The following is a 25299-nucleotide window of genomic DNA, read 5'->3' on the forward strand; positions in this document are numbered from 1 at the left end:
CTAAAACAAGGATAAAGGTCGCTCGAGCTCGAGACTAGCATCTGTGATGTAAACGCCATGTTTCATTGGCAAGGACATGGAGATGTCCATTCACACAGATGGGTGATCATATGATGATGCACTGAGCAACCCTCCCTCGGACTGTCCAAGTGGTTCTCACTTATCGAGTGGAATAGTCCGCAGTTATGGTTGTACACCATTAGTCCTTTGACCCGGGACAATGTAGGGGCTATACGTACTAGCATGCACTTTGATCCGTTTACCGACTCCATTGAGGGTCATCAGGTGGCGAGGTTGGGTGTAGTTTCGAAATACGTAGGAGCAAACACATTGTAGTCGGGGATTCACCGTTCGCCTACGGGTGAAGATATCCTATGTGATCTGATGAGTTAATAGTGCAAGGAGTCTCTGGCCAGAGCAAGAAATGTGCTTTAGGAAAAGGTGTTTTCCTAGTTGTACATACCATGCCACTATTAATACTCAAAGATAAATCACATCGTTATCGAATTCATATGCAACTCTCGATATACCAATGGTTGCAGATTCGATCGGGATATATGTGTTGAAGGGACCGTACTGTACGCTAACCATGACTAAAGGTTCTTGCAGGCACTATCAGTGATACCTAGGGGATCATGGGGCGATGCTACTAGACGCTCTTACCATGATCCGATGGGTGCAATCAGAAATGAGTTCTGACATTCTTGATCAAGGAGTTGATGAAAAGAATGGGGTTAACTAGGGTAAACCCGAATAAGAATAAATGTTATTCTGAATCACATGGAGATGTGAACCCACGGCTAGCTGTATCCCTGAACCATTGAGGGTCACACAAGTATCGGATTCTGTGTTCCCGTTGAGATAGTCAAATTTCAAGGAGTTGGAATTTGGCGACTATAGTTTGATGGAGATCAAACAAGAAGCTTATAAAGGAGTTATGAGCTGATTCCATAGGATGGAAATTGGCATGATTGCTAAATAAGGAAGGAGAGTGGAACTGCCTGTTTTGTGAAGGAGTTCACTAAAACTGGTAGCTGCCCAATATGGTAAGTGAAAATTTTGATATTCGAAATTTTCGATTTTCATTATATGAACAAGAGTTGTATCCTTGGTACATCGGTTCTTTCAGATCGTCGATCGGGGTTATAATGAGTTCGAAATCATTTATTTAGTGAATTTTGAATTTACTAATTAAATAAGTGGTGCTAGTAGTGGTGACTACTAACATGTACAAATTCTCATAAATATTCTAGAATAGTCTAGAATTAAATTAACTAAAGAGTTAATTTATAAATTAAATAATGGTTATTTAATTTAATATGCATATACATGTATATATATATTTTATATGGTGATATAAAATATGGGTATATGATATTATTATATCATGTATTATTAAAGGTTAATAAATACATTATATATTAATTATATGAGAATTTAATTATAATGAAAATATAGAGTTCTTGTGGGAGAAGGACTCCTAATTAGATTATGAGTCTCACTCTATAAATATACCATGATAGGACATAATTCAAGAGAGATTTTTTTTCCATAAAATTCACAAGAATTCCTTCTCAATTGCAAAGCAACCTCACGGCAAAATTGGAAAGGAAGTCAATGTCAAACATGATTATGGAGATAATTAGCTTAATTAATAATTGATTGAGAATCAATTATAAAAGAAGAGAAAAAAATCTTCCCACCCTTTTTTAGAAAAAAAGCTCTCGACCATTTAAAAGGTTTTGGGGGAAAACTTACGGCTAGAGAGAGAAAAGGGGTGAAGAAAATTTTGGCCACAAGTTTCTTCCTTATGTCGTCGCTACACCGACTCCGGATTTAGGAAATTCGGATGTACAGTCTCAAGGAAGAAATTGTTTGCGATTTCTAGTGCAATCCAAGCAAGGAACAAAGTTTCTGATCGTGGACCTAATTAGGCGATCAAAATTGAAGAGACGTTCGTAGGGATTTACAAGAAGGACTATCTCCGGGTAAAAACCGGAATAGTTTGGAGTCCAGCGGTTAAAACGCAAAGGTATAATTATTTAAACACCCTATGAATGGTTTTAAACACACGACACCCAAGAACAAAAATTTTAAACTTCCGCTGCGTCTTGGGTGCGAGAATACGATGTACCAACACTGAACACACATTTAACTATGTTGTGCGAGGCATTTGTTTGCACCAAAAATACAATTAGGCTCTGTATTTGAAAAGCTCGAAGTCAATAAAAATTTTAGCCCACAAAATTGCACAAGGAAAGGCCAATATTTGTTTTAGATCATTTTGAATTAACCTAACAACGAGTAATCAATTTTGTAGACCATATCGAAATGGATCGTGAAGAATGAAAATGGGTAATGGGGAGAACCGTCCAAACAATAAAGGCAAAAACTTGTGAGAGACGGTATCACAGGTCGTATTTTGTGAGACATATATTTTATTTGGGTCATCAATGAAAAAGTATTATTTTTTATGCTAAAAGTATTACTTTTTATTGTGAATATTGGTAGAGATGACCTACTCAACAATAAATAAGAAGGGAAGTATCGACGGAAACAAAAAACAACTCAAACAGACTCAAAACAACAAATTCTCTACAAAATTACATTCTTTCATATTTAAATGTTTTTAAGATTTTATTATATTTTCCATGTTTTTGTGAATTTCTTATTATTTATAAATATATGGAATTATTTCTTCAATTTTAAAAATATTTTTTTAGAAGATTAAAACTTATGATTACATAAATTGATACACTTGCAGATTTTTCCCCAAAACAATTTGTGTCTATTTTTATTTCTTAGCAGCCTTCATGATGGCGATATGGACAACGTCCAGTTTACATTGGGAAACTTCGATTCCTTTTGGGTTTTCCACAGATTAATTTGTTCCTTGCTTATTAGATAAGTTCGTTAGACCTGAAACTCCTATTTATTGTTTAATCTTGATTTTCTTGAGCTATTTTGAAGTGGGGTAGTTGATTTATGACTACCCCATCGAGGCTTCTGGGAAAATTCCTTAGTCCAATTCTTCTGGCTCAGTTCTTGGTTGGTGATTTTGCATTTTGATCATTTCATGCTTTTGACGCATACTTTTCAGATATTTGGTTGTGGAAAAGTTCATTTCTTTTGATTCATTGACCCTTTATTTTCCATTCTTGTAGATTATGTTACCATGATTTAACTACCCCTTGTGCATCTCTCATCCATCCAGTATTTCAAAAAATTCGAAAACATAGAATAATAAATCACTGCCCTTTTGAATTTCGCCAAGATTGTAGAAATCCGTTGGCTTCATCAGGACATCTCATACTTTTGCTGTGAAAATTGTCTTTACCTCTGCGTATCATTTAGCTTTTAGAAATCAATGTCTGTTGCCTGCTGTCTCCCACTTGTTGAATGTGTATCATGTTTAGCTTGCCTTCGTTGGGTGTGGAAGAAATTCCTATACACCGCAGGCCATGAAAGCCAAAACTGGGGTCTTGCAACAGCCACTGAATTCGAGCCCGTACCTCGACTCTGTCGATATATCCTATCCATCTATGAAGAAGATATTAAAAACCCCCTTTGGGCTCCTCCCGAAGGGTATGGAATCAATTCAGATTGGGTGGTATCAAAAAAAGATTATGAGGATACACTTGGGAGAGTTTCGCCGTACATGATTTACCTTGATCACGAGAACACAGATATAGTTGTAGCGATTAGAGGGCTCAATTTGGCTAAAGAATGTGATTTTCTGCTCTTACTTGATAACAAATTGGGACAGACGACATTTGATGGCGGTTATGTTCATAACGGGCTTTTGAAGGCAGCTCAATACGTTCTTGAAGAAGAGTGTGATATTTTAAGAAATCTTATTGAGGAGAATCCTGATTATACTTTGACGTTTGCTGGACATTCGCTTGGTGCAGGAGTCGTTACATTGCTAACTATGTTGGTAGTGAAGGATAGAGAAAAATTGGGGTACATTGAGAGGAAAAGAATTAGGAGCTTCGCAATTGCTCCTGCTCGGTGTATATCTTTGAACTTGGCCGTGAGATATGCAGACGTAATTAATTCTGTTGTGCTTCAGGTGATAATTTTGTGTTTATTTTTGGTGGTCTTTACTCTATGTGTTGTTTTGTCCCCGATAACATAATATTCTGGTACAACTTATTTTGTTCATGACTTTCTTTGAGTTCAGCTCATGTTTTTTGGCAGCCTAGATACATTTTTTTTAATTTATGTTAGTATCTTTGTTTACCAGGATGATTTCTTACCCCGTACCACAGTTGCGCTGGAAAATCTCTTCAAATCCCTTTTCTGGTAAAAGATTGCAGGTCTTGCCGCCTTTCTGTTTTACTTTATTATAAAATAACCACTATCAGAAGTAAAAGAATGTTGCACTAATACGGATTCCCTTGGATAGTTTCCCTTGTCTGCTGTGCGTGATGTGCTTGAAAGATACGTGCACACTAGAAGAAAAGATGCTCAAGGATCCAAGACGCCTATATGCACCTGGTCGCCTCTATCACATAATCGTGCGGAAGCCCTTCAGGTATGCATTTCAAGTCTTATAACATGATGTACTACTTTGATGAAGTCTCGAGATTTGGAGATTTCGGAATAGATGACACAAGGAACTAGGGTCCTAAAAATCATAATTCTTGATCTGCTCTATATGCTATATGGGGAGCGAAAATTTCTCATCTTTAAGATATGAAAATGGAAAGATGTTGAGTAATCATCAAGGCATGCATTGCCACAGAACACGAAGACGAGGTTCCTCTCGAATGAAGCAAATTTGGTGATATCCTAGATAACTTATTATATGATTGGACATACAGCTGTATGAACATTGTTTATTCAATTTATTTGAGTGATTCTGCATTATTCTGAGTTGAGATCGTATTTTTATTTCTTTGTTTTATGTGCAGTTGTGATGAAATTTCGCCTCATGTAAGGACAGCAGTACCTGTGGATGGTAGATTTGAGCACATGGTCCTCTCATGCAACTCAACTTCAGATCACGCCATTATTTGGATACTCCAAGAATCTCAAAGAGCGCTTGGTGTAAGTTCTCAATTTATAATTAGTGCACTCGTATTAAGTGTAGCGTACCATAGTCGTGATAATGTTCTTCAAATTATTTACCATAAACTTTGAGAATTTCGAGCTGTATCGTTTGTATCTCATTGTTATTGTAAGATACTGATCCATATCAGACAGTGAAAGAGGTAAGAATGACTTTATTAGACTATGCAGTGGCCTCTTATATACCAACTTTATGTCAACTATTTTCGAAAAGTTAGGGTGGACATGGAATAGTTGATAGTGGAGTCGGTTGGATAGAATAGCAGCCTAGAAGGAGACACTTGTGATTATTTAAACCACCTGAGATGGTTTCACTCCTTAGTCATAACGGTGTTTTCTCTTGCTTTCAAAAATATGACATGTCCTAGCATGAGAAAAATGACATAGAAAAAATTCGTCATCTTGAGATCAATTGTGGGTTCTCATTTTTTGCGAAAACACTAAAATGTTCTCTTTTCCTAGTACAGTCTATGCAAGAAGTCGAGCCAATTATGGGTATTCCTGCAGCTCAGAAGATGGATCGGCAGGCATCGCTTGCCAAAGAACACCAGGAGGAGCACCGAGCAGCAATAGAGAGGGCAATTTCACTGGAAGTTCCTCAAGCCTACTCAGCGTCTTACGGAACTTTTCAGGAACCCGAGCTAGGTGAAAATTCAAGTAGCAATGCAGATTTTTCTTATGTGTCTTTAAAAAGGCGAGACGAGATATATGAAACAACACCTGTTCTGGCTGCAGATCATTTGTAGAAAATGTATGGTTCTCATGAATCATGGTATGTGTAAAATTATTAGTTGTTTAGGTTATGATATTCATTCTTTTATTGTAAATGCTGAAATTGCCCTCTCCATGAATCTTGAATCTTTGTTGTATACAAGAGAATAAAAAATCGAGTTATATATTTTTTAGTGAAGTAGCTGGGAATAATTTTGATGATACACTTTAGCTCAAGATAGTTTGCGATTTATTTGAGCCAAATTTAATTGTTTATGAGCTTGTAAATTGTCAATAGATTGGTAAGTGTTAGATAAATTTTATCTTCTTTATCATTTAATAAAATGATATGAAAATTAATATATTTAGAAATACATAAATAAATATATCTAACAATTAAGGTCTCAATTAGAATTCTAATAGAACGACCATGGGTCGTAAACTGGTTCAACATGAGACTCGGCTCATGTTTATGAACTACTACTGGTCGTGGACCGTAGGTTGGTCCAGCACATGCTACATATACACCACTCATAGAATATTTCACCCTTGAAAATTGGTTTCATTCGTCCTAAACATTTGAACCTAGGACTTCCATGCTTAAGTACACAATACTAGTGCATGTGCATGAGTTGAGTCTCATGTTGGGTCAGTCTACGGCCGTGATCGCTACATCTAACATGTTCGAACTTTTTTCCTAGCCGAGAATTAGAGCTCAAATTATTTTGTTCGATTGTACGCGAGCCTCTAACGAGTTATAATATTTTATTGATATGATATAATTATATATTAAATAAATACATTTTAAATATTTATAGTTTAGTAGCTCGCGGATATGTTTGAATATTTCGATCTAAACTTGAACTCTAACAAAATTCAAGTAAAAAATAATAAAATTTTTGAACTTCGAATTGAACTCGAGATCGAATAGATATTTCGAACGTTAAAGATTTCTTCATATTCGAATCAATTTAGCTCTTTTACACATATATCTGGTGAGATTACTCAAATTTAACTATTTTACAATTTAAGTATATGTTTAAACCGCTCAGTGCTCACCCGCCACATTAAATCCAAACGGGCGCCACGATCCATTTCCATAGGCAACCGATGGTGCCTCCGCAGCTTATAAAAAGAAGTATCGGTGTAAGAAAACCAATCTCATGAAATTTATCTATTTCTACGTTCACATGTCCCATGGGGTGCGCTGTAGACTCGCACACCAACTGTTCGTGGCAATCACCGTAAGAGGCCCTGCATCTTCTCAGGTCACAGCAAACCGCGGAAGTTGCAGTCTTTTTCCTCTAAAAAGGCCAAATTTGGTCGATCCTTTTGAGTATTTTAACGAGAACGACGTCCCAAAATCATGGGCGTCAAAAATATCGAGTTTGGTTAGGGAAAACCAGCCCCGAGAGGCCATACGCGTCTTCAAGTCAATTCTCGTAAACAGACGAAGCTCGAATTTTGTGACGGTTTTGAGTGTGATCAAGGCTGTTCGTTTGATTGAATCGAGAGATATGGTGTTTGGGATTCATGGGTATGCAATAAAAGTGGGGTGTATTGATTTAGAAGTATCGGTTGTAACAGCGCTTGTTGGTGTGTACTCTTCTTTTGATATGGGAAATGCCTGGAAATTATTCAATCAGACAGCTAATAGAGACGTAGTGTTGTGGAGTGCAATGGTTTCAGCATGTGTGAGCAATGGTGAGCATCTTGATGCCTTCAAGTTATTAAAGGAAATGGTATTCTTCGGCGTGCAGCCAAATCATGTGACAGTTGCAAGTATATTACCGGTGTGTGCTGGTCTTGGTGCATTGAATATCGGGAAAGAAATTCATGATCATTGTATCAAAAAGGTGTTTTATACTCACACAGTTTTTCAAAATTCGCTCCTGGGTATGTATGCTAGATGTGGGGATTTGAAGACAGCACTTCTTATTTTCAATGACATGCAGAATAAGGATATTGTTTCTTGGAGGATTGTGATACACGGTTGTGTTGAAAATGAATCTCCACGGCAGGCATTAGAGCTCTTTCTTAAATTACGATGTTCTAGTTTTGAGAAAGTAGATGAATTTATCATCCTAGAAGTAATTGGAGCTTATTCTGAACTGGTTGAGAATTTTATCAGGAATGGATTTCATAGCCTTGTTCTGAAAACAGGATTTACTGAATTTGTTTTTGTAGTTACTGAGCTTCTTCAAGTGTATGCAAAATTTGGCTATATTGAGTCTGCTAGAAGCTTATTCGACCAGCTTGATAGGAAAGATCTTATTGCCTGGAGTGCGATGATCTCAGTTTACGCTCAAAGTAGTCGACCTAATGATGCTTTCGATCTTTTAAGACAGATGCAATTAGCAAACCAGAAACCTAACGAGTTCTCCTATGTTAGTTTGTTACAAGCTTGCATTTCAATTAATGCAATAGAGATAGGAGAAAGCATACAAGCACAAATCATAAAAGACGGATATTCAACCAACACATTTATAATTTCTTCTTTAATTGACATGTACTGCAGATTTGGAAAAGTTAGGCAAGGTGAGTTCATTTTCAGTGAAAATTTCACCAATGATTTCATGTGTTGGAGTTCAATGATTAATGGTTATGCAATCAATGGCTGCGGAGAAGAGGTTCTTGAGTGTTTTTCTAACCTGCTGTCTTTAGGTATAGAACCTAATGATGTAATTTTTATTTCGGTTCTCTCTTCTTGTAGCCACAGTGGTCTTGAGTATGAGGGTTGGAACTGGTTTTATGCGATGGAAGAGACATATGGTATTAGACCAAACCTTGCTCACTATGCTTGCATGGTGGACATGCTTAGCCGGCAAGGAAACATTGAAGAGGCTCTTGAGTTTGTGTATAAAATGCCTATTGAACCAGATAAGCGAATATGGGGAGCTCTTCTTGCTGGGGTTCAAAACACTCGTGGAAATACTGATATTTTAGAACTTGTTGTCAAGAAACTAAACAGTTTGGACCCCGAAAATACCAGCTACTTGGTTGTTCTTTCCAACTTGTATGCAGAGCATGGTAGATGGGAAGAAGTTGAGAAGTTGAGAAACATGATAGACAACAAATCTTTGAAGAAAATTATGGGTTATACCACTGTTTTGAGCTAGATTTATCGAGTATAATCCAGTAAGCTTCAAGTCTGATTTAAGGAGAGACATAATTGACTGTCGATCAGAACAGAAACCTATTCTTTTGTAAATAAAAAAGTGACCCAAGGATCACAACAATGAACACAAAAGAAGGGAAGCACTCGAAACAACACATAGTGGGGAACGAGTCCCCGAAGATGTTTTCTCGAGAATTTCTCGGAAGATCAGGAACAGTCCCGGATAGTACTTGAGAAGTTCTTTAAGAAACTGCTTCATTGATGTGCTGCTGAGAAGCTGAAACATACAAAAGACTGACAAGAAAAGACCCTGGCTGAAACCAGGACTCTTGAGGATGGAGCCGAGATATAAAGAGTGGGAGAAGACAGGAATTTACCGAAAAATCATACAAAAAATTCCATTTTTGTCGCTCGAGGGGAGGCGAGGCAACCACCCTCCTCAGTTGGGTCGACGACTGTTGATACTTACTCATTTCGTACTGCAAGTTCCTTGATGTTGAAATGCCGTATGATTCCCCGTTGTAATCCAAGTAATCAATTCGGAGATTGCTGCACAAGTGAAAAGGAAAGATTATTAAAAAAATTTGAATCGATTCGTGGTCATTCAACTGGATTTTATCGGTTTGCTTCGTTTATGTCTATATATATTTCTGACTACATCAATAGCTCAATCCTATATTTTTATAATAATGATGTATCGAGAAAACAAGCTTCAAGTAAATTATTGAACACAATTCATTAAATTGACCAAATATATGATATAGTTATCAATTTACTGTAAGCAAATGCAAAGTCAAAATGAATTTCATTTAAGTGATCTTTAATCATTCAACAGTAATATTATTCTATCACAAACATAATTATAATATATCAATATCAAATTTTGATTGATGGGTTAATTTTATAGAATATTGAATAGATGGTACAACTAATAATTTACAACACAGCAAACACAAATTAAACCAACAAAACTTCAACTATGTCACCAAGAAAGTGTCCGATTTAGTGGAATATGTGAGCATTTGACTAATGATCCAGAGTTCGATTTCATAAAGAATAATAAAGTGAATGTCTATTTGAATATAATTTTGGTTTACAGATCACAACATTTATACACTTATAGTTCGTAATTACATGTGAATCATATCATGACGTGGATGGTTTAAAACTAGTTACAACAGCTGGTGATAGAAATTTGGTTGTTGATATTGTGACAATATTTGCTTGTGAGGTGGAGATTCGCTGACATCCCTGCAAGACGGTGCTCCCATTGGAGATACCGATGTTGGACCGTAGATTCTTGAATGGGATAGCTGACAGTGGCTTGGTTAGAGCATCGAAAAGTTTATCTTTAGAGGAGATGTGGTTGACAACAAACGAACCTCGTGCGACATGGTCGCAAACAAAATGGTAGTGATGGCAATATGTTTCATGGGAGAGTTGAAGACAGGGTTGATCGAGAGATATGTTAGCATCAATTGTTAGAATAGATGTCCTGTAAGCCAATTGTTGCTAGAGATTTTATTGACTCAATTGTAACAAACAATCTTTATTTTAATATAATTCATTATTTCATGGTTTGTTATTTCTTTATCTGTATACTCATGTGAACAACATAGATAAAAACCTTGATTATACTTTAATACAAATGAATCGTAATTCGATGTTGAAACTCATTTGTAAACACTAGATTTGTAAACACTGTAAGATCTAAATTCGTTCTTAGTCGATTCAGCAGCCTAAAACATGGATAAAGGCCGCTTGAGCTCGAGACTAGCATCTGTGATGTTGTGAACCCGCGGCTAGCTGTATCCCTGAACCATTGAAGGTCACACAAGAACTGGATTATTTGTTCTCGTTGAGAGAATAAATTCAAGGAGTTGAATTTATGATAATTAAATTTTGAGAAAATAAATTCAAGGAGTTAAATTTATGAGATAGTAAATTCAAGAAGTTGAATTTATGAATTTATAAAATTTGGAGAGAATAAATTCAAGGAGTTGAATTTATAAAATTTGAGAATTTAATTTATTAAGCTCAAAAGTTGAGTTCATTAAATATTAAATTTTGGAGGTGATAAATTCAAGGAGTTGAATTTATAATTTAAATATTAAATTCAAATCTTGAATTTATAATGGATTTAAATTAAATGTAATGGGTGTATATATTATGTGCTTGTAGGAGTACAAGACCAACATACAAATTATTAATGTTCTTAATTGGACTTTAAAAGATTAATTAATTAATTAAACTAGTTGAACTAGAGTAATTTAAGTCCATTAAGTATTTGATTTAATTAATGGGTCTAAGCTTATATATATATGTATGAGGTTTGAGGTTGAAAATATAACACTCATAATTTTTAGAAAACCATAGCCTCCATGACACAAGATTTTCGAAAAGGAGCCTCCCTTTTCTCTCCAAAATTTCGGCCCTCTCTTTTTGAAAAGGAGTTTGAGCCGTCTCTCAAACTTTGATCTCCATCGTAAAATCTCTTCTAATTTTTCTAGTGCAAATTAGAAGATGAACAAATCTTCTAGTCGTGGACCTGATTCGAAGAATAGAGAAAGGAGTTTTTTTTTTAAGATCGTTCGTAGGGATATACAACAAGAGCTATCTCCGCTAACCTCGGAATAGTTGGAGTCGTGTGAATCGTTCATCAAATGTATAAAATTTCAACACCCTATGAATGTTTTAATCATAAAACCATACGAGTGCTCAAACAAATATATCTTGAATGTCAAGATCTAAAAATTTTTAAAACTTTCGCTGCGTTTGGACACGAGAAAACCGAGATCCAACATCAATGTTATCATAGAAAACACTAGGAGGGAAGGAACATAAATTGGGAAGCTCTTGTAGTAAATTCTTGATCCAAATTACTTCAGTGGCACATCAGGCAAGGGAGCGATATTCTGCGAAGGTTGAGGATCGGTCTATTGTTTGCTGCTTTTTGGAGCACCAAGAAATAGCATTTCCTCAAAGATAGACAACGTATGCTGAGGTGGAGGTACAATTTCAGCCCAATCGGCGTCAGTGAACGTAGTGATTTCAAGTTTTTGTTGACGTTTGAGGAAGAGTCCATGATGAATTGTGCCTTTGAGATACCGTAATTTGTGCTTAGCTCCTGACCGATGGTTCTCAGTTGGAGTGTGCATAAATCAAGAGGACCACGACTTTATAAACTCGACTCACCTAATGGTAGTCGCTGACTTTTATTGCACATGCAAGAATGACATATTAAATATGTGGAAAGTGAAAGATGAAATAGAAACCAAGCCAAATTGAGCAAGTTTATAACGACCCAGCTCACTTGTGATATGTCTGTTTTTATTTATGTCCTCACGACTTTAAAACGCCTCACAAGAGGTTGACACACGTCAATTTTGGATCACATTCACAAAATTAATGTAGTTTCACTCTCCTAACTAATTTAGCAGTCGTGCTAACTCTATAAACTTTCAAATATAGAATCTGCTTATAAAAACTTTTACAAGTCAAACATTTGATCTTCATCAAACTCCAATCATCAAATTCAACTCCTTGAAATTTAATTATATCAACGAGAACACAAAAACCAATATTTGTGTGACCCTCAATGGTTCAATAATACAACTAATCTTGATTCACAACTCATGTGATTCGAGATAACATGTTTCCCATATACATGTTTACCCTAATTAGCGACATTATATGAATCAACTCATTGATTATAAAAACATCATAAATCATTTCTGATTGCACACATCGAATCATGATGAGAGCAATTATTAGCATCGGCTTATGATTATCTTTTTTTTTTTTAATGAAAATGACTTCATTAAAATGTGGTAAAAATTTAAAGTACAAGTACACCGGGCATACCCGGGAACAATTAATCCCTAACCACCCGAATCACAAATCTATCCATAGTATCAAACATGTCAGTAGAGCTAGGAATACAGCGAAAAACAATAATCTTAATTTTACGCACCAAGTCTTCAATCCTATGATCTTCTTCATCGAACATGGTCTTATTCCGAGCATTCCAAACGGTGTAAATAGTTGCTGCGAGAGCTGATAATCGCATCCTAGCTAGAACCGATTTTCCACCATAAGTTGTTCTGAAGATTCCATTCTTTTAGACATGCCTAGCCACGCTCGAATATCCTTCCAAATTGCTGAGGAGAAAGAGCATTTGAAGAACAAGTGTTGTACTGATTCAGGCTCGCTTTTACATAATACACACGATTTGTCAACAACAAATGGAAGCCGATCTCTTGTCAGGAGCTTCGCATGAGCCGGAAGCCAAAACGTAAATCTGTGTTTGGGTAGGATGAACGATCGGCTGATCAGTGGTTTCCAAGGCCATTTACCAGTCGATTTATTGAAGAAGTCATATGCACTACGAAACCCGTGATTACGAACAAACCAAGAATTCAGCAAAGTAGAAGCAGCAGCCACCGAACCTGATCTACGAAGGAGCTCATCCCGTAATGAAATGATTTGCTTAATTAAAGGTGATTCATCCTTGTGCCATCCCCAATGCCAAACGTCTCCAAAGTGGCTATAAATATGATTAACCCATTTGATCCACAAGCTCTCCTTTCTCAATTGTATCTTCCAAAGTGTTTTAGCAATTAAAGCTTTGTTCCAAGCCATCAAATTCTTTAGTCCAAGTCCCCCATCCTCTAGTGGCTTACACAGATTTTCCCACGCAATAGGAGGATGTTTGGAATGCCAAACAAATTTTCGGCATAGAGAATAAATGGACGAAATTACACAATTGAGGATTGGCAAGATAGATAACCAATAGCATTCAATACATTGGACCACCGATCTGATTAACTCAATCTTACCTGCATATGAGAGGGAGTGCCTAGGCCATGAATTGAATTCGATAACGATATCATAGTGGCATTACATGTACAACTAGGTAACCACTTACCCTAGAGCACATTTCATACTCTAGTCAGAGATTCTTTGTACTATTAACTCATCAGATCACATAAAATATTAACGTCCCTAGGTGACCGGTGAATTCTCGACTACAATATATTGGCTCATACGTGTGTCGCCACTACACACAATCTCGCCACTTGATGACCCTCACAGAGCCAATAAACAATTCATAGTGTAGCACTAACACGTAGAGCCTCAGTGTTGTCCCGGATCGTAAGGACTAATGGTGTACAATCATAACCGCGTATTTATCTATTCGATAAATGATAATCACTTGGAAAATCCTAGAGGGAATTTTTCAGTGAACCCATCATATGAAAACCCATCTGTATAATCGAACATCTCTATGTATTTACCGATGAAATGTGGTACACAACATCACACATTATTGTATCGAGTTCGAGCGATCTTTATTATTTTTTTAGGCGGGTGAATTGACTAGGTACATGATTATAATATATTGTAAATATGAAATGGATGTCATGATCGCAATCATATGTATGATCTCATTGTACTGTGATACATTCAAGGTCTTTATCTATACAGTTTATATGACTATACAGATAAAGTAAATGTCAAAATGAATAAAATGTAAAATTTTATTAAAATAAAGATCTCTTATAGTATAAGAATCAATAAAGTTCAAGCCTACAATTGACTTTCTAACAAAGTTTATCCTTTTGATGAATCATATAGGTGGTCGATCGTTTGGCATACAAATGAGAAAGTCGAGTCTAGGCTTCATGACTCGACGTGGCAGAAGACACAAATGGAATAACTGATTCACTTAGAGAGGCCTGAATTACATGAAGAATAAGTTGATCATGACAACGCTAGAAGAAGTGGTCGGGATTCGGAATAGTCTTTTCATATTTTTATAAACGTTAAAGGCGGACACGAAAGAGATCCATCAAAATAATCAAGAAGATCTAGACCCAAAAAAAAGAACATTAAATTGAGCTTTCCACGAAAAGTAGTTGAATTTACTGAGTTTGAGAGGGAGTTGGGCTGCTGCGTTGGTGATAACGTTTTGAGTATTGGTTGGGGAAACATTTGCAAAAAAAAGATGAGGAAGCATCATTGGGTAGAAGGGACATTTGAGGAAAAAAAATTTGATTGGGAGATTGACTCAGATACCATATAAAGAATAATAAACTGAATGGCTATTTGAATTAATAATTTAATTTGGTTTTGCAGATTACTACATTTATACACTTTTCAGTTCCTAATTACATGGGAATGATATAATGAAGTTGATGATTCGAAACTAGTTGTTACAACAGGTGTCGGGAGAAATCTGGTTATTGAGATTGTTCATAATTTTTGCTTGTGATCGGAGATTATCTAACAGATTCCTTCTATTCATCGTCTTTAACAAGCATGTTACACAAAACTTGTCCATTATAGTTTATCTAGCTAATGTGATTTATATGTTATTGTGGTAATCCGGATATTTACCGAATGCACACCAAAAAATAACGACAGCGAGTTGTCACGTCATAAAAATAATTAAAAAAATCTAAACAAAACAAAACCTCAAACATGCTTTATACACATATACAGCAAACGCAAAGAAAGCCTGAAAATAATAGTACCACACAGTAACAAATTTGTTAACTTTTATCGCATTAAATTAACTCAAACTCGAGTTTCAAACTAAACACAATACAGAGAAGAGATTCATAAAACAGAGCTCAACCGGGTCCTGCTCAAGCCTTCGGGTTAAAATTGCCGTACATGTAATGTAATAATATTACCTTGCAGGTGCCTGAGTCTGAAGCAATGAACTTGATTAGTCTTTACATGAAACAGACACCCACATAAGTGTCGAATGTACTGGAAAATCCTATGTCCACTGATGTGTTTCGGTAGATAGAAAAGGCGACTCGCAATTAGAAAGAGATAAGTTGGTTATGCTTCACAACTCACAAGGCTGTTCTGAGGCATCATTTATGTAGAGCTCGGAACGACGTCCTCCACCAAATCTTCAAAAATGGTTTCCCATATTTCGAAACACATAACTTCAAGATCTGATTGGACATTCATCCATTTTCCAGACCTTGCCATGTCTCTTTCGACAAGCTGCTCAAGACAACGGGGAGACTGATGCTCACAGAGGTGCCACTCGACTACTCTCCATACCTCGTGAATAAGATCCATCCCCTTCGCTACCGGTCGGATATTTTGTTTGTGGTTTGATAGCCCAGAGAAGCATCCAAAATAACGATCACATATCTCCTTTAAAGCTTCATTAGCACAATCAAATAGTAGTTTCTGGTCGTGATGTGGTCGACTAGAAAATAACTCGACTTCATTAAACAATGAGGAGTCAAGAATTTCATATGAAGGAATCCATCTTGAAAGAAATTCATCCCAGTTTAAACCTGAGCCCAGTAATACGGCTTCCACGTATTCAAATGCAGATTCCTCGTCCTCAAGAGAGATTCTAACACAAATTTCTTGGTCAGAAGCAGAAGATTGTTCTTCAAAATGGATTTGTAGCGGTGGGATGTCTTTTTCAACTGAATTTCACAAACATTTCAATTTGAGATTGAAAATAGCACGCAAAGAAATCTAAAGGAAGCTATTATACTTTATCATCCATAATCTTACCTAGTTGTGATTTGGTGCTCGCGGGACTGATATCATCATCTGGAAACAGTGGTTCAAGAACAGATATAGGACTAGGACGCTCCATTTTGTCATGTACACAATCTGAAATTTCAACATCCCGGCTTACTGGAGATTGTGTGGGAGATACAGTTGGAGAAGACAATATTTGATCCTCTACAACAAAATCCTGGAAACAAAAGAAAGATAAAGAACCAAGAAAATCCTACGAGAGAAACACTAGTCAAACCGTTGAAAATGTGGGTTCATGTCCATGTAAAGCTTTGTGTTCGTGCAGATTGTCCTAATAATCCCTTTAATTATAAAATAACCAAAGAATGGGAATTCACCGATTTGAATCCACAAGAAGAGTCTTCCAAATGTTTGGTAGAGCTTTCCTGATTATCTCCCTCTTTAAAATCTACATTTCGGATATCTCCACTGATCAAGTTACTGATTGCTTCAGAAGTAGGAGTAAAAACGTTGTCCTCATAAAGCATTGATTCAGCCACTTCATCAACCGGAATAACTCTCGAAGATGAATTTGAAACTGTTGCATTGAAAAAAATTACATTCTAATAAATATAACATAATCATTATAACAACTTCATTTTTCGAGCAAGGCCATAATTTACCCTCATTGATAATAGTTTCTCCAATTACAGATTGATTTTCAAAAGAACATTCTTGGTCATCACTGACTCCAACATCAACATTCAGACCAAGTGACTTTACTTTGTCATTGGAACTGCTAACAAAGATGCTGTGTTGATTATCCAAGTTTGGCATACTTGAACTCGGATAGTTGTTATTGTCTTCTCGCAAATGCCCATTCGTAATCATACCATGTGGAGATAATCTCATGTGAGCAGTTATGATCATGCCATCTCCGTGTTTACCGGGGCTGCAGCAAGGGGAACTATTATAATCAGGAAAAGAAAGAATCCTCCCCAACGATTTGTGCAACTGCTCGGTCATTGATTCAGAATTTTCATCTTCCTTGTTCAGCATCTCAGACAGATGTTTTTTAGCCTCGATGTAAATATTAGATACTCCTAGTCTCTGATTTTGACATGTTTCATCCATCATTGCTGACCCTTTAGCTTTCAACTTACCATCTTGTTCACCCTTCTTCAAGCTAGTGGACGATTTAGTGAATTTTTCAGTGTAGAAATGGTTCCTATTAGGAGAACTCCAAGCAAAATTTTCCCCGGAGACACCTTTCTCTCCACCATTCCCATTTCGGTGCTTAGAAGAAAGTTTAACCACGAGCCCATCAAGAGATATACCCTGTTTTTCTTTTCCCATTGCATGCCTTAACTTTCTTTTAATTTCATGGAACGAGAATTGGGATGAATTTCTCACGTTACCCCCCTTATTATCCAAGAAATTTGACTGAAATGAAACCCCTCTGACATCAACACCCATTTCGGGACTCCCTAAAACTTCTGATCCAGGCTTGAGGATGACAATTTTACTTGATGATTGATTATTTTTGTCCCTTCCACTTAGGTCACTCTCCAGGGATGTGCTCTTTCTACGGAAAAAGTTGTGGTGTTTACGACTAATACGTTCATCAGATTTCAGGTTTATCGGCTTCTCCTCCGACAGATAGGATCCAGACTCTATCCGAGCATTGTCCAAATTTTGGATGCACTTGACCAGCACAGAGTTTGGATCCTTCAGTAATTTCAAAAATACGCGCTTATTAGTACTTAACGTTTGCAGAGCATCTGCCAACTCTCTGGAGCTACAGGATTTCCCCTCCTCCCCTAAATGCTTGACATTGCTACTTTCCCTCTGTTCTATGAACAGCTTCATCACTGCTACTATTTCTTCTTCAACAATTGTGACAGCTTGATCACGCGGTACTTCAAGATCACCATCAAGATTAGGCTTCTCGTTTTTTGGGCTTCTCTCATTAATCTTGGCAAACTCTTCCATTATTGTTTCCAGATCAAGACTATCTACTGTTTTTTGTCCAGGAACTTCTTCAAAATTTCCAGGCACCAAGTATTTTTTGATACCCAACTCAGAGATATCCAAATCACTGGAGTTGTTGCAAATTCGGTTCTTTCTTTTAGGATTCTTTTTCTTATGCTGTCCATATTTTAAGTCAACTTGGTATAAACCCATTTCGGATTCATTTAGCCGGTTCTTTAAACCTTGCTCGTTGATCATCTCTTCCTCCATGAGTTCCTTCACGCTTGGTTTGACAACATCCAACATAAGCATTGTGTTTTCTTCATCTTCCTGAATATCCTCGAGGATTTCAAAAATAAAAATAAAATAAAGCAGCCAGATCACAGGTCAACTAGAATGTAACGAACTCCTACACTCACCACCAATGCATCTTCACATTTTTCAGTTGAACCCTGTAAAGTTGTTTTAGTACTTGAGTGTTCAGCACCTACAGACGATAAAAATACCTAACATTTCATCAAAAGATCGGATTTTGAACATTACACAAATTGTGCACCAAGATAATGCTTGTAGCATCAACTTCTACACAAAACACATACCGACAGACTGCTCACACACTCGTCTTCTATCTGATAGCAGTCTTCTGGTGGATCGACCCTGTCGGAAGTCGAACATGCTAATCAGACCCCACATACAACTCCTTTGATCATCCCTTTTGTGCTGTGTAAGACGCCTTTTTGATCTCTTCGCCATATAGAGTTGTCTCCTCGATTCAATGCTTTACATGCATTTAATTATCCTCAAGCTATGTTCAGTGAAAAAATGTGGAAACTGCAATTAAATATGAAAGATATATTGTCAAAGCTGATAATATGCTGATTTTAAATCAAAGAGATGTTTCAAATACTATTTCTTCCTTTAAAAAATATACTACTTCTTAGAACACATATTGTCAATTTCCCAAAGTTTTTTTTGCCACTTTATGAATAGCTCATCACTGTACATTTTACTTGCACTACTAGCCTAGGCAAGACATGTACAAGAGAAACAATAGCATCAAATTACTTGTTGCAAGAAACCAAATCGACAAACAATAATCATATACTTACAGAGGTGGTTGGCACATCACAAATAATATAATAAAAGGCACATAATGAAAGGAATGGGAAGTAAAATAATAGAGTTTATTTTTATATAGGATGACAAATTAAAAAATCACAACAGTATGAGGATCATTACCTGAAACTTGAACCAACGTGCAGCCACATTAAGTTTCTGAAGAAATCAAGAAATAGAAGTGTTATTGAAAGTGTAAAGGCTAAAGATGTAGCCTTCTTTAACTGGCTAGGAATCACAACCTTTTGCCTTTATTTTCTCTCGCCACACACGCTAGGAAACTGGCAATGAATCAACAAAAAACTTAATCCGAAAAATTATCTTCCTAAAAGCTTTTATGCCCTCAAAAGATATGATCAAAATGTTCGGATTCATCCATTCTTGCGTTCGAGAAAGATTCTGCTATATTTTCACTTTTCAGATAAAAGGTAAAAACACTCCATCTCCAAGGCGCTGTGGTTGTTCCTCAACTTGCCTTGATTTGACTAGATATTGTAATCAAAATATAAAATATTCAGGGAATATTTACGATTAATCTTCCAAAACCTGTGAAACCCGAATCAAAAAGGGAAATTTCCGATCAAGACTGAAGCTTTCTCTGTCAAGATTGAATTTTTTTCCTGGGAATTAGCATATCAAGTAAAACAGGAGCTGAAAAACTCAATCTAAAGCATTCCAACACAAAGCAAGCAAGAAAGAAGAGAAGATTAAAACTGAAGCTTTATTGTTTGGGTGGGAAAGTATCTAAATCTAAACCTAAACCGACAAAAAAGACAACCACCATAGATGAAGATCACCAACCCATTAAATTAAATGAAGAAAACTAAAGGAGTGGGGGCAGCCATTAAAGTCAGAAACTCAGAAATACAGAAAATGAAAGAGAAACAACAATAAAACATGGTGGGAAAGTGTGAGTAATAGTGTGCGTCTGCGGTAAAGCATTTGAAAAGTGCTACTCCCTCGTCCCAATTTATTTAGAAATCTTGTTATATTTAGTAACTAATAATAATATTTTTTCTACTTATGTTTTCTTATTAACTACACCTTAGAAAATGTAAAATTTGAATGAGTAAAAATAAAATGTTTGTTTATAAATTTTATTTTTGCGATGGTTTTCTTAATTTTTGAAAAAAAATTAAAAAAATTATTTATTGACAGTCAAAATAACATGTTAGAGATGAATTCTTTTGATCTTTTTCTAAAATGGCATCGCCTCTTAGTCTTATTTTCTTAAAGTTTATTTCAAAACCTCTTTTTATAATGAATTTCCTTCTTCAGTTTAATTTCAATTATCAAATATCATACAATTTTATTTTTATAGTAAGTTCTCTCAAAATACCACTTGTCAACACTAATCTTATTTTCATGATATACATACATACATATATATATATATATATATATATATATGTATATAATACATACAAAAGTACTTGTGGGAGGATTCTACGAAGGCACCTGTCAGGCTCCTTGTCTGAGCAAAGATGTGAAACAAATATTTGTTTGCAGTTCTTCCAAGTCATTTATTTTTTTTAAAAAAAAAAAAGTATGTACTTTTTATAGCATTTCAAATATGTAAATTCATTTAATTTGTATTTCCAATGCATAATTGTATCCGTAACCTGTAAAATAATTCTAGAGTAACCTTATGATAGATAAATTTAGAAAATATATATTATAAATAAATACAACTTTTTTAGAACCTTGNCACACACGAGACGTGTTGTTTGAGTGCTTTCTTATCTTCTTCTTTGCTAGAGACCAATTTTGGAAGTTATGTTGCGTATGTTCCACGGTTTCATTTTTACGAAGATGATGTTTTTGGACGTTATTAAAAAAATCGACCATCTAAGATGCCTAATCACTAATTAAGCGACTCAAAATCTGTCCAGGCGATCGTATGATGTAATATACAAAAACTGTATTTAATTTTATTTTTAATCTTTTTAAAAAATTATTCGACATATTTTCAATCAATTTTTATCGGACAAAGATGAAAACTATGTCACTTTTTTGTGTTTAAATATGATATAAATGAAGTGTTGAAGAAATATGGAGATGAATAAGAAAAATTAGATATTAAGGTAAAAAAATCGTTTAGACGCTTGCAATGGGTCGAGTACCGTCTATCGTTTTTTTAGAACATCGGCGCACATTAACATGCAAATTGGAAGCATACACTATAATGATATTCTTTTCCATCTAAAAAAATCCCTTGTAGCAGCACATATATACATACAAAAACGACACACTTGGGGGTCATGTCATATTTTCTCCTCATTCATATACTCTTTTTGAGTGTGGTATGTTTAAAAATTATAAATTTTAACCAAAAACACCTTAATCAGATATAAAAAAAAAAAAAAAAAAACTGATTTAAATTAATTATTATATAAGGACTCTAGAATAATTTCAAAATTATATAATCTATTTGCATTAGTAAAGAGTTTTCCCCAAATTGTCCCTAGAATATTTCAGGAAACGAACACAAAAACAGGTCAAGGAGGCCGTTAATATTGATTAATTCTAGTTTTTGTTTCCCTATAATCGGATGGCACGTTTGCGAAATACGATAAGGACCAGTTTATTATTATATTATATTATAAAGGAGTAAAGCATCTTTTATTATCTGATAATGTTTCATTAAAGTCGAACAAATTTTAATTGATAATAATTTCGTGAACTAATTAGTGGCCGAAATACAATGAGTAATTTATTTAAGGATTCGATTTGAATTCAATTAGCTTTGTCTCCACGATAATAAAAAGACGATGCTAATGATCATAAGGTTTTGATGGTCCTTAATGGATTTTGTTCTAATTTGCTTTAATTTTACCTTCAACATTGAAACTTGGTGTTTGAGTTGTTGTAAGATTTAAAATATTTGAGTTGTATTGTTTCTACCAACGATATATTTTGGTAAAACGACAAGCGTTCGATTTCTCAAAAAAATTATAGGTATGTGTTAGTGTAAAATAAGTGATTTTGTAATATTTAGCATTTGAATAAATAGAATAGAATATATTGCAAGATACCATGGGAAAAAGTTATAAGGAATTTGTGAAAATTCGGTTAAGTCGAGCTAATCCAATGTACGTTATAGATGATATTTTTTAGAATTTTAGCTAGTTTGGTCAGCTAGTTTTTTTCCTAATCGAAACGGTACAAAATTAAATAAATTAACTAATTTGAGGAAGTTAGAATTTTAACATGTACTCTTTTTTCTTTTCTTTTCTTTTCTTTTCTTTTTTTTGAGAAAATATACTCTTTTTATCATACATGTATTTTGGTTATGATCTGATAAGTGCAATCATTTCAATTTAATTATTTCAACTGATTTAATAGTTTTTTTTAATGTAAATTCAATATAATTAATTTGCATTCTATTAATTCAAAAATAAATTTGACTGATTCAAATTTTGAGATGTTCAATTAACTTAGTAAATCAACCAATTGAAGCACTCCAAATTTGTGTAAATTACAAGAATGAAAAATTTTAGTAAACAAATTTTGCAAATTTTCTATGAAGCAAACATTAATTAAAGCGAACGATATAATGATAGACAAGGTTACCTCTTAAAAAATGTCATTAAAATAGGGAAATTTTGACATTTTTGATGAAGAACTTTTTGTGTTGCCATCGATAGACAATTTTCCTTGAAGTCAAATAAATGATAAAACCACATAAAAACATTAATTTTGTTTGTTAATTGTGTTAGCATCGGTTTGGTGATTAAAAATTTTGGACTTTTTTAAACTTGAATTACTTTAGTTAGTTGCAAAATAACGTGTTCGACTCGGTGGATAATTTTATAAAACAACAAGGACTAAGATAACAAGATCCAGACAATTAGGTTAAATAAATATAACATAAAGTAAAGTGCATTAAGTAAATGACTCATGATTTGAGTAAAGTGCATTAAGTAAATGAGACATGATTTGTTTCGAAAATTTCGAAGGAATTTCTTATACATCTCCTCTTCTTTCGGTGAAGGAATGTATCCATTAGAAAAATTTGGTTTACATAACAGCTTGTACAAATCTATTTTAGTTTGTATTAAGTTTTAATACGTTGAAACTCCTAGCAATTCGAAAATAACCCAATTTGTTGGGTTGAGAGTGTATGAGCAAGAGTAATACTGAGATTGATGACCTCTTGGGAATTTCTCGTACGTCAAGTTCCTGACGTTGCACCGCTTGATCTGGTTGGCTAGGTGGACCGTAAAGAGTGACGTCAGATCTTAACTGGTAATAATGTCTTTACTGAGGACAGGACCGACGGTAGATAAAGTGTAAGACTGATATATAAAGGATGTGAGACAATACCAGCAGATAGACACGCACCTCTCTAGATACATGGGCCTAACAGCCCGACCCATTAGCACTCAAGTATGTGCACTCTGCGCTGTCAAAAGTATAAGAAAATAAATTTGGGCTGGATTAACAGCTATAGCTTTTGGATATCAATTGTAGGATTGAACGTTTGCCGTTTTACCAAAAGTAATAGCTAGTGATAATGGTTGTAACTCAAATCTTTTAAATTGTATAACATCTTAAGCATCAAGTTTTGATTAATCTACCCAGCAGAGATAAAAAATTTATTGTATCCAACAATATTCCTTCCAATAATTGCATTTCTTGCGATCAATGAGAATCGAACACGTGATCTGGTTTCCGATACCAATTGTATGATCGAGCGTTTACCGCTTTATCAAAAGTTATAGCTAGTGGTAATGGTGCACCTCAAATATTTTAAATCGTATAGTAGTTCCAGCGTCACTTTTCAATTGATCTACCCACACAATCTGTCAAAAAAGTGATATATGACATTTACAGTGATTCATTTTTATAATCGTTTCACAAATACAAATGATCGAGTTAATAAATATCAGCATAATTGAACTTTAAATGATCAGATAGAATGAATTCGATGTGTGCTTGAAAACTTAAGCAGCAAGACAACTTCTTGTGATTAGTGCTCGAGAACTTGACTTTTAAATTTGAATTATTGTGGATTTATCAGTCTTCAATGTCCGATTACTGCCTCTTTAAATACTCGACATTTCCAATGTAAACAAACTTTGAAAACAGACCTCTCACCGAAACTTAAGATAATTTTAATTATAACAAGTCGATAGTACCAAAGTTATTGGTTTAACCTCTACTCTACTTCATTGCTCCATAAAATAAGAAAAAATTTGTGAAGAGCTCATGTCATCGTGGTTTGAATTTATTTCTACAACAAAATCACCCAATATATTTATTATCACTAATAAAGATAAATTTATTAGAGAGTGAATTGAGTGCTTCTTACTTCGTATGATTATACTAATAAAATTCAAATCTTATAAATCATACGACGGTTTGGACACCTGTTGAGTTGGAGAAAATATTACTCTCCGATTATACCAATTTTTTTTTTTGTGAAGCAAAGACAGCAAATTCAACTTACTTTTCAAAATAACATTTTTTTCAGATAAAATGACTCCAGGGGAAAAAAAGTAATTACAATTGTTTTGGATATAAAGATATCTTAGATGAACTTTTAAATAATTATATTACATAAAGATATATGCAAATTTGATTTTCTTTTTCTTATGGCCTTTTTAATATATACTTCCAAATTCTCTTACCACTATTGGATCCATCTCCATCTGAAAGAGACAATTAGCTACAGATTTTAAGGTTGTGTTTGAGTAAGGATAAAGTATAACGTTGAAATGCTTTTGAAAATAATGAAAAAGTAATTTGAAATATTCGTTATGTTGAAGATTGTAATTATTAGATCTAACACAATCTTCAGAAAG

At 34.9% G+C, this 25299-nt stretch overlaps 3 protein-coding genes across 5 annotated transcripts; 2 read left to right on the top strand and 1 right to left on the bottom strand.

The window, feature by feature from the left end:
* Positions 1-2742: 2742 nt before the first annotated feature.
* Positions 2743-5983, top strand: LOC140988656 (uncharacterized). Of its 2 annotated transcripts, none has more exons than XM_073457694.1 (5): positions 2743-4072; positions 4247-4305; positions 4409-4537; positions 4917-5052; positions 5536-5983. In XM_073457694.1, exons 1-5 carry the CDS (start codon positions 3368-3370, stop codon positions 5644-5646), a joined length of 1140 nt encoding a protein of 379 aa, XP_073313795.1. In that variant the 5' UTR covers positions 2743-3367; the 3' UTR covers positions 5647-5983. The 2 variants fall into 2 exon arrangements, with proteins under 2 accessions (XP_073313795.1, XP_073313794.1); XM_073457693.1 differs by having other exon boundaries at positions 2746-4072; positions 5541-5983.
* An 845-nt stretch (positions 5984-6828) lies between these two features.
* Positions 6829-9541, top strand: LOC140987093 (pentatricopeptide repeat-containing protein At4g33990-like). Its single transcript, XM_073455485.1, has one exon. It carries the CDS (start codon positions 6948-6950, stop codon positions 8901-8903), a length of 1956 nt encoding a protein of 651 aa, XP_073311586.1. The 5' UTR covers positions 6829-6947; the 3' UTR covers positions 8904-9541.
* A 5828-nt stretch (positions 9542-15369) lies between these two features.
* Positions 15370-20439, bottom strand: LOC140987636 (uncharacterized). 2 transcript variants are annotated; one of them, XM_073456220.1, is made up of 7 exons: positions 19616-20439; positions 18976-19207; positions 18796-18863; positions 17089-18715; positions 16804-17003; positions 16457-16643; positions 15370-16365 (listed from the first exon to the last, which is right to left on the bottom strand). In XM_073456220.1, the coding sequence occupies exons 2-7, from the start codon at positions 19127-19129 to the stop codon at positions 15794-15796; spliced, it is 2808 nt and encodes a 935-aa protein (XP_073312321.1). In that variant the 5' UTR covers positions 19130-19207; positions 19616-20439; the 3' UTR covers positions 15370-15793. The 2 variants fall into 2 exon arrangements, with proteins under 2 accessions (XP_073312321.1, XP_073312322.1); XM_073456221.1 differs by having other exon boundaries at positions 17089-18706; positions 19616-20438.
* Between the last annotated feature and the right edge of the window lie 4860 nt (positions 20440-25299).

The sequence above is a fragment of the Primulina huaijiensis genome, chromosome 11 (genome assembly GCF_012295235.1).
Source record: "Primulina huaijiensis isolate GDHJ02 chromosome 11, ASM1229523v2, whole genome shotgun sequence".
In the NCBI taxonomy this organism is placed as follows: Eukaryota; Viridiplantae; Streptophyta; class Magnoliopsida; order Lamiales; family Gesneriaceae; genus Primulina; species Primulina huaijiensis.

What these genes read in the sequence shown, in the direction of transcription:
- LOC140988656 (XM_073457693.1), top strand. Translation starts at nt 3,368, where the DNA reads ATGTCTGTTGCCTGCTGTCTCCCACTTGTTGAATGTGTATCATGTTTA. An exon ending in ATCGTGCGGAAGCCCTTCAG is followed by an intron (nt 4,538 to 4,916) that starts GTATGCATTTCA and finishes TTTTATGTGCAG; the next exon opens with TTGTGATGAAATTTCGCCTC. An exon ending in AATCTCAAAGAGCGCTTGGT is followed by an intron (nt 5,053 to 5,540) that starts GTAAGTTCTCAA and finishes TTCCTAGTACAG; the next exon opens with TCTATGCAAGAAGTCGAGCC.
- LOC140987093 (XM_073455485.1), top strand. Translation starts at nt 6,948, where the DNA reads ATGAAATTTATCTATTTCTACGTTCACATGTCCCATGGGGTGCGCTGT.
- LOC140987636 (XM_073456220.1), bottom strand. Translation starts at nt 19,129, where the DNA reads ATGGCGAAGAGATCAAAAAGGCGTCTTACACAGCACAAAAGGGATGAT. An exon ending in AATGTGAAGATGCATTGGTG is followed by an intron (nt 18,716 to 18,795) that starts GTGAGTGTAGGA and finishes GAAATCCTCGAG; the next exon opens with GATATTCAGGAAGATGAAGA. An exon ending in AGAAACTATTATCAATGAGG is followed by an intron (nt 17,004 to 17,088) that starts GTAAATTATGGC and finishes TCAATGCAACAG; the next exon opens with TTTCAAATTCATCTTCGAGA.